The sequence below is a fragment of the Hyaena hyaena genome, unplaced genomic scaffold (assembly GCF_003009895.1).
Source record: "Hyaena hyaena isolate Hyena2069 unplaced genomic scaffold, ASM300989v1 scaffold_116, whole genome shotgun sequence".
NCBI lineage: Eukaryota > Metazoa > Chordata > Mammalia > Carnivora > Hyaenidae > Hyaena > Hyaena hyaena.
The window spans coordinates 927,125-936,215 of record NW_024080748.1 but is presented as its reverse complement, the minus strand read 5'-3'; the positions used below and the strand labels follow the sequence as shown (position 1 = coordinate 936,215).

At 56.6% G+C, this 9,091-nt stretch overlaps 1 protein-coding gene across 1 annotated transcript in view; it reads right to left on the bottom strand.

Moving 5' to 3' along the window:
- Positions 1-680: 680 nt before the first annotated feature.
- Positions 681-9,091, bottom strand: part of KCNC1 (potassium voltage-gated channel subfamily C member 1) — a 43,634-nt gene continuing 35,223 nt past the window's right edge. The window contains exons 3-4 of the mRNA XM_039236720.1: positions 3,693-3,881; positions 681-1,734 (exon numbers count right to left, since the gene is read on the bottom strand). Of these exons, the coding sequence (XP_039092651.1) occupies positions 1,670-1,734; positions 3,693-3,881 (254 nt within the window). The 3' untranslated portion in view covers positions 681-1,669. The remainder of the gene's footprint in view (positions 1,735-3,692; positions 3,882-9,091) is intronic.

Below are 9,091 nucleotides of genomic sequence, written 5' to 3'. Positions count from 1 at the left end.
ATATGGAAACCAACTTGACAATAAACTATTTGTAAAAAAAAAAAAAAAAAAAAAAGAGTATGTGCTCGTTTTAGGGTCAGGCCCTTCTATGCCCCATCCCTTCTGAGAGCTGCCTCTATCCCCAGACCCAACGGGATCTGCAGAGGGGGGCCCAGAGTGAGGAAACTTCTTCCTTAGGCCTGTTTTTTTTTCCCCAGTGGGAGGACAGCCAGCACCTTGGCTATGTGCTCAAGACCAGAAGGGTGAGGGTTCCGGTTTACCCTAGCCCAGCCCAGCCACAGCAGGCCCGATCACATGCAGAACCGAATCGCAACACGGCCCAAGGCAATAAAAACCCAAATCTGTGCTTCGTCTCAAAAGTCAGCTTTTTATTATTGAGGGCCAGAGCCCAAGGAGGGGAGGGTGTTGAGCTAAAGCAGCATTGCTCTTTCCAGGAAATGTTTCGAGCTGCAGTGAAAGCTCGAGATGTTGCATTTTTTTTTTCAACTCAAGCATGTGTTTTTCAAAAATATCATCCTTCCCCACCCCCCACCCCACCACTAATTTTAGAATCAGACCAAAGCCAAGCTACTGTCCTCTGTTTCTGTTGGGAAAATACTATATTTATTCAAGATGCAGAAGTGGATCTCTGCAAACCTCCGATTGCTTCAGGAAAACAAATCTGCTTTAGACTATACAGAAACCATGATACAAAATTTATTTCATGCTAGAATCGCTTTGCATAACATTGGGCATGCAGTTTTTTACTCTGAAGTACTAAATTGCATACAATGCCAGGTTGTGCCTTAATAAAGGTGGAGGAGGGCCACCCCTCCCGTGGTCCTGATCTTTTGGTGCTCTAAAGTAACACTTGGAAAATCCATACGGTGTTGATTATTTACTACGAACAATTTGTTATGAAAGCTGGTCACACTGGATCTACACACCGAGAAGATGATAGAATCGACCTAGACTAGCCGCTGTCAAGGATCTTGGGAAGATGTCCGCTGGGTCACAAGCATGCCAGACAGAGAGGGAAGAAAGCAGCAGTGCGCGTTTCCACGATTCTATTTGGAGCAAAGTTCTCAGTTTCCACGTGAGAAATGAACTATGAAGGTGAGGTCAATATGACCGATGACTGACCGATTGCCCTTTTTGGAACCTTGACTCTCGATCTCGTGTACAAAAAGGGAAGCCATCCATTCCCCATCCCCACCCCTCCCCCCACCCCCAGAAATGTACAGGTTTCTACCGAACGCCGTTACAGTCTGGCTCCAACAACGTGTGTAAAAGTAAAGAGCTTTGAAAGAAAATAGAGGACTTTTTCCTTTTTCTTGTTGTTGTTGTTGTTGTTTAGGGTGATCATTACAGTTGCAGGGGGTTGGTGGGTTTGGTTTGCTGGGTTTTCTGTTTAACTTCATGCAAGTCATGCTAAGGAACACCGCCACCCACCTCCCCAAATTAAATTAAATAAAAAAAAAAAAAATGAAAAGAAGGAAAAGAAATCCTCTACGGTCAGTTACCATTTGGCCGTAGAAAAAGCTACGTCCGTCCTAGTACAAGACCTGGGCCACTCGGACTCGTCCGGCAAACCTGCATGGCGTGAATTTACTCTGTCCGAGGGTGAGGAGGGGCTGCTGGTCCACCCAGATGCTTAATAGCCACCAGTGTCCTCGGCCAAGCCGCCTGGTCAAGTCACTCTCACAGCCTCTGTCGGCATATACTTAGCAATGACAGGGCTTTCTTTGCAAAGATCTGTATGTAAAGAATACAATTAACACTTGAGCTTCTCTTCTCGGCTTTCCCATCCCGCTTGGTACTTAGTTTTTAAGGAAGGAAGAGGAAAGACAGAACAGCCGCATGCAGAGGCAGGCAGATTCTTCTCCAGCGGGCGTGGTTTTCCCATGCAGTGAGCCGGCCCAGCACGCCTCTCTTTCTCCCTCCTGGGGACCGGGTTGAGGCCCTAACTCTCCTACTCTGCATGTGGCTTATGCACTGGAATTATCCTGCGAAAAGCAAGTCCTCGGCGCTGTCATGACTCCATGAGAGCAGGGCCGAGTGGATGCGGGCGGGGGCACTTCACCCTTGGTGCCTCCCAAAGACTCTGGTCCCCACACCCCTTTGGGATTGGGGAGCAGGTACCACCTGTGGACAGTGGTTGCCGCTGAGCCCCCTTGGCCGCTACAGGGACATGGGGCTTCTTCTGTCCCACACTCCTTGGGCTTTTGGAAGCATGGTAAAGAGCCTCTCCTGTCTGGTCTTTTAGGCCCCACAGATTAATCCAATATTGAAGATGAAGGACAGACACGAAGTCTACCTGCTTTCCCCTCCACTCCCCCAGGCTGCCCCTGCCCCAGGCCTGTCCGTGGAAGGTGCCAAGGATGGGCCCACCCCAGGCCCGCAGCCCTCCACCATGCAGCACCATGCGGGCAGCGTATGCCGCACTGGGGTCCGAGGGACCTCCAGGCAGGGCAAGGAAGCAGGGACCAGCCTGGATCAGGTGGGCACACTAAGCACCAGTGACCAGAAGGACTTCCCCATCTCAGCGTGGGCTGCCTCTCCTCTTCTGGGTTTGGGTTTGCCCTTTACTTGGAGTTCTGTGTTTTCTCCTGTGTATTGTTGAGCCACTTCAAATACTGGAGCAGTTGTGAATGGCCACAGTCTACACCAACTATTGCTCTAAAACACCAACTATCCCTCCGGCCCAACCTGCTCACTCCGGTCAGCATGCACCCCGTGTGAGCATGTGAGGCACTCCCAGACATGCATGAATTGCCCAGCCAGTCCGATATGTCAAGGATGGCTTCCTCCACCTTCCAGGCCAATGCCTGAAGCCTGGGGCTAGGGAGCTCGGGGCCCCTGCCCCAAGCTTCTCTCCAGCCCATGCTCAAGCCCTAGTAGAAAATCTTTTCCTCAAGGACGTCAGCCTAAGATAGGGGTCTGATACAAGGAGGGAGACCTTGAACAGAGGCCACTATGGGGCTCAGCCTTCACCAACCACAAGGGGGCGCTGACCACACCCGGGGCGGTGACCAGGGACAGAAGGTGCTGCACAGGGTCGTGCTTAACCTTCTCTTGGTGAGTTCTCTACCTGTCACTAGCAATATTCTGACTAGCACACATCTTACCTCTGCAACGACATTGGCCTCACCCCCAAGCCCTGAAGCCACCTCTCTTCACCTGTAGTCCCTTCCCACTGGCCTACAGATTCTTTTAAAATGGTGCTCTTCCAGAACATGCATCTTGGCTGGCTAAGCCCCCAGGGTCCTGGCCAGGCCAGGCCCACCCCATTGCCCTCCTCAACCAAGGGACAGGGGAGATGACCTTGCTTTCTTGGTCTCACCTGCCATCTTCCAGAGTGGCCTGGAGGAGTCAAGGCTCCTCCCACATCCCCGGGTAACCCCCTGCCTTAGGGTCACAGCCCCGTAGCCAGCCAGCCCATCCCGGAGTCCCTTCCTTTCCCCTCAGCTCAGGCCCGACCCACAGCTTCCGGGACCTCAGATTCTCTGCCAGCCTGACATCCTACTTGGGAGAAAGGGACTCAGACCTCCAAGGGCCAACCCTGGGAGGGGAGGGGGCTCCTTCTGCTCCTTGCCCCCCCCTCAGCGTGCCTGCCTGCCCCTCAGCACCCCTCGCCCACCGCCCCACCCGCCCATCTGCAGGAGCGCGAGGCGGCCCAGCTGATGCAGAGTGCCCCCGCCTCCTCTACATACCCTTTCTCATTCCTCCACCAGGTGGGCACGCGTACTCCCCGGTTGATAAGAGGAAGCAGGGTCCGTATCTCTCGCGGGTGCCCGAGCGAGTAAAGGGCAAGCCCTCATCAGGAGTGAGGGCCTGGTCTATGTGGGGGCAGTCTTCGTTCGCCAGCGCGGCCTTCGCCACCTCCCCATTCAGTTTGGAATCTTCAAACATATAAGCAGAAGCTATTGAGACACTGAAAACTGTTTAGTGGGGGAGGGGGACAGGCCAGAGGTGGGGCATTGGCAAAGGGCAGCCTGTCCCTGAGGACAGAAGAGTGAGTGGGCCATGGAGGGAGGCAGGTGGCTGGGGGTCCCCGGCTCATTCAGGCAGCCTATGGGCTGCCCACAGTGCAGGGAAGGAGGGACTCCTGGGTTTGCTCAAAGTTTGCAAAAAGATGAGTTGGTGATGGGTCCGGCAAGTGAGGTGCTGGGGGCCTGGCCCAGCGCCCAAGGCAGGGCCGATGAGACAGGATGGTGTGGATGCATCATGGGTGGGGGGCCAGACACAGAGCTCAGGGAGAAGACAAACAGACACGCAGAAAACCTCCAGTCCAGAGAGGAGGCCTTTGCAGACCTCTCTCTCCTGCTGACCAGAGGCTGGCTGCCACCCATCCACATCTAGCTGTTCCTCAAGGCTCCCTTAGCCCCATCTAGACCCCATCTGTCAACTCCACGCCATCCGCCATCGGGATCCCAACTCATCAGGTGCTTCACACTGTCCTCCACACACCCCTATCTCATAACTCATCCTGCCCCGGCCCATATGGATCCAACCTGGTCACTCTGCATGCCCCACCCCCTGTAAAGACTAGGCCTGGTCACACAGTCTCCTCTGTCCCCACACTCACCTTGGTCACTCTGCATGCCCCTCCCTCCAAGCAGACTAGTCCTGGTCATACAGTCTATTCTGTCCTCACAGACTCAGCCTGGTCACTGTATATGCCCCACTTCCCATGCAGACTAGGCCTGGTCACACAGTCTCCTCTGTCCCCAGACTCACTTTGGTCACTCTGTATGCCCCCACCCCCATACAGACTAGGCCTGGCCATGCAGTCTCCCCTGTCCCCATACTCAACCAGGTCACACTGCATGCATCCCATCCCCCATCCAGACTACTCGTGGTCACCCAAGTCTCCTCCAGATTCAACCTGGTACTCTATCGTGCACCCCACACACAGTCCAGGCTTGGCCACACAGTCTCTTGTCCCCACACAGATCCAGGTCAACCATTCGGTCTGCTATGATCCCCACACAGATCATGCCAGAGTCTGTCATCTTGTTCTGCCCCCAGCGGGCCTGGTCAGCTTGCATGGGCACAACAGGGATGTATGCATGAGGCAGTGAGAGCAGGCCATGATTTGGGAGCGGTTCCCATTCCTCTGCCTCCTCACGGCAGCATCCGGCAAAGCAGAGCAAATGGACGTGTAAAGACAACAGTGGCGATGGACTCGGGTGGGTAAAGGGGAGTCTTGGCCTCTGTGAGAGCCTGAGGAGGAACCTGGGAAAAGGCTTGAGGAAACATTTGGTGGGAGGCAAAGCACCACCAGAACAAGAGCTCTCCCTCTCCCAAGTCCAGAAGCAGAGCTGTGGAAGCCTCTGGAGCTGGCAGAGGTAGCTCGTGTGGCCACAGGTCCCGCCCATCACTCTTGGGGACTGAGCCTACCCCACGCTCTCTGCCCTCAAGGCAGAATCTTCCAGGCCAGGGTAAGGTAAGTCAGTCCCCACGGTGGGCTTCCTCAAAGACTTCATCTGGGGTGAGCGAACCTCAGGGGAAGACGACACCAACATGGGTGTGAACATGAGGGGAGGCTTCTCTGAAAGACTAAAGAGGGGACCCTCCGTGGCCCTGTTCACATCATGTAACTACATGCACAAGTGATCCTTCTCCGTGTGCACACACTCAGCGTGCCCACGGGTGGGATCACGGCCCGTGTGCACATCATGTCACTACAAAGAGGCAGTCAGTCAAAAGAGAAATGGACCAATCAGGTTTATTCGTAAAGCAAATCCAAAAAAAAAAAAAATCCCATCATAATTTTGGAACTTAAAAAAAAGGTCTGTCGTACAAGATGGCAAAGCATTTCACGTACAGTGCGTTTCTTGACAAATCCCAGGGGCTTCGCTCCCCGATTTATTCTGAACCAGAAAGGCCAGTTACCAAGGTAACTCTGACACCACGTGACTGGGGCCTCTCTGGGGTCTGGGAGCTGCCTAGCACTTGGGGAGTGTCTGTGGGCACATACGTGTGCGCGCAGACAAGCCCCGGCCTGCCCCCCATTCTGGCTGGCCCCTGTCTTCCCTCCCAAGGGAGGGGCTGAGGGAGGAAGACAGCGGGAGAAAGAAGGGAAGTCTCAGGGAGGAGAGAGTGGATGAGGATGTGGAGGTGGGGCCCACAGTACCCTGCACAAATTGTCCTCCAGGGGAAGACAGCGAACCCTTCCCCGGCAGCATCGCCATCTGGGAGAGGAGCCAGGACTTGCTGTCTCTCTGTTGGCCATCATCTCTCTGTCAGTGGAGACATCTGCAGAGGGTAGTTCTTGCCCAGGGGCGGGTCAAAGGTGGCTGGTAAAGCCTGAGACCCCCTCCTTTGGCCCTGTGCCGAGCCCCCACCCTCCGGCTCTGCTCCTCAGTGCTGTGCCCCTGGAGAATCAAGCTCCCGTGGCCTTTAAGGGGCCCCAAGTCGGGATGGTTTTCCCCGCAGGGGCAGGGGCAGCCATTAGGCATCCCAGGTGGGTGTGAGCTGGGCACCTTTCTCTCCCTGGAGGGGCTCCGGGACACCCCTGGGGCCTGCTTCTTCCCTCAACCATGCTGACCTTTGAGGGGAAGGTGTGTTTAGATCTTGCCCTGTGAAGCCTCCAGCTTCCCTATCTGTGGTTTGGGGTGTACTCAGAAACTGGGAGCATTCTCCCTCCCCAACTCCAGAGGGGGGTCTGGAAGAGAGGCGACAAGGAGGGGCCAACTCTCTAAACCTGGAGAACCTCTGAAAAAGACCAGAGGTGCCAGCTCACCCTGCTGCCCCCACCCCGTCCTTTGCATGAGATGGCCACCAGAAGCCTCGGTTCCCACCTGCTCCCCAGAAGGCTGAGAGCCCTGCCCCCACTGGCCCCGGGCCCCTCCATCCCCACTAGACCCGCCGGCCTGTGATGATGAAATGGCAGCATGGGCAGCGTCTCACGGAGATGGTTTCCAGGCTTTGAAATGGACTGAAATAAATGAGCATCCGCAAGAGGGTCATTTTTTTTTAAACTTTGGAGCAAGGAGAACCGCTGTCCGGGCCCTCAGCCAGCGGGCCGGCTTTTCTGCCCTGCTGTCCGGCACGGCCGATGTACTTACTGTTCACACCAGCAGCGGGCGCCGGGGGGCGCACGCCGGGCTGGGGCAGGGTGGGGGCTGCTGGGCATTTCCTTGGGTTTAGCCCCGAGGGGTCTGCCCAGCTGGGGCTCAGGGAAAAAGTCCCAGGCTAACTGGGGACAGTCTGTGAGAGACACGAGCAGAGTATAATCACGAGAACTGGCACAAGTCATGCAACAAAACGAGGAGAGAGAGAGAAACATGATTAGTGGAGAGAGAGAGAAAGAGAGAAAATGTGAACAACATAGAAAAGAACACCCATGCCTGGCCCTCAGAGTGGGTTCATTTCTCTACTGCTTCCCCCTTGGCCCACCTGGGGACCACGAGGACCCCACTCCGGGCCCCAGTCCCCCACCCTCGCCCTCTAACACCAGCGCAAACTCAATAAGCCCATGTGGAGGGGCCCTGCCCACACCCTGGCTCGTCGCCTCTGCCCCATCCTGTGACCGCCCCCCCTGCTGCCCGGGTTGCCACCACTCCCAGCGCCCACTGCGGCCCAGCCGGGGGAAAGTGGAGGGCTAGGGCTGAGGGCACTCTGGATTCAGCTGCTCGGGGAAGAATCCCCCTCCAGAGATGCCCCAGAGGCTGCAGTGGTAGCTCCTGGGGAGCCCAGGTAGGCACTTTCTCTGGGACTTCATGCTGCCCTACATGCCCGTGGGCAAAAGTGGGTCGGGTCGCCAGCCCTCCCCCCCTGCAGTCCCCTGCTCACCTATGGTGGGACCCCGCAGCCCCGGATGCAGCACCACAGAGGACCAACCCGTATCACAGGAGCAGAGAGATGGACAAGACACACGTGAATGGACATGGCAGGACGGGGGGGGGGGGGCATTCCGAGCTCTCCAGAGAAAGACCCCGGCTGCAGATGGGCGGGGGGAGACCCTTTCTGGGAGACAAGCAGCTTCTCCTGGGCCAAGTCCCTGGCTATGTGGGGTGCCCTGCTAGCATCCCCCCATGAGGCGCTATGGCCCCCACAGGACGAACCCCCCCAAACACTGAGGCCATGCCAGCCATGGTACAGAGGAGGAGACCAGATCATCCCTCACAGACACACAGACCTGAAGCTTCAGGACAGACCAGGAGGTGGAGGTGACGGGAGGTGCTGCTGATATGACTGGGAGGCCTCGCTTGAGTCCTGGAGGTCTGGCCCTGGGGACGGAGGGGTAAGGGAGGCGCCAGAGCCTGGAATGCTGCACTTAGCCTTTCAGCCAGATTCTAAAAGTGGAATTGGAGAACCCAGGTTTCGTGGAGGCCACTTGACTGCCCTTGAGGGTGGAGTGAGGCTGGAAAGGCCTTGCGGGCTGCATCTTACCTCTCTCAATTCTTGTAGGGGTCGGGCCTCCGCCCGGATTGGCCTCCCTCACCTCTGGCCACCCCCACTCACTCATAGACACCCCCACACCCATCTCGGTGTGTAGGTGCAAGCAGAGAAGGAGGCAAATAGGAAGGGACTCAGTGATGCAGAGATGGAGAGGCCACCCCTTAAGGACCACAAACCTTGGTGACAGATCATTGGGGCCTCACACACCAGCTTTTGGAGGGAGGAGGAGTATTCTGGGGGTGGGGGATGAAGCTCACAGGGGACTGGGAACCAAGATGGACGGGCCTGGACAGCAGGACAGCACCTCCAGGGGAAGTGAGTGCTTGGGAAGGGAGGGAGGGCAGAGGGTGGGGCTGGGGAGAGAAAGGCAGGAGGGTGCTGGCATCTGGGCTCCAGAGAGCAAGCTTAAAAGGCCCCAGATCCCTCCTCAGCCAGAGACTGCCTGAGCCAGCACTCTCTGGGTCCCTGAGATCTGGGGCCAGGGCAGGAGGCTCCTGGGAGCAGGGCTGCCATGGCTATGGGGCCCCGGGGATCCACCAGGAGTGAAAGGGCTTCAAAGGTCTGCTGCAGCACGGGAAGAGGGCTGTGTCTCTGGGACTAGCTGGTGTGCATGTCAGAACAGCCACATCTGTACTCAGTGCAAGCGTGTGTGTGTGTGTGTGTGCATGCGTGTGTGTGCGCATGTGTGTGTGTGCACACGCGC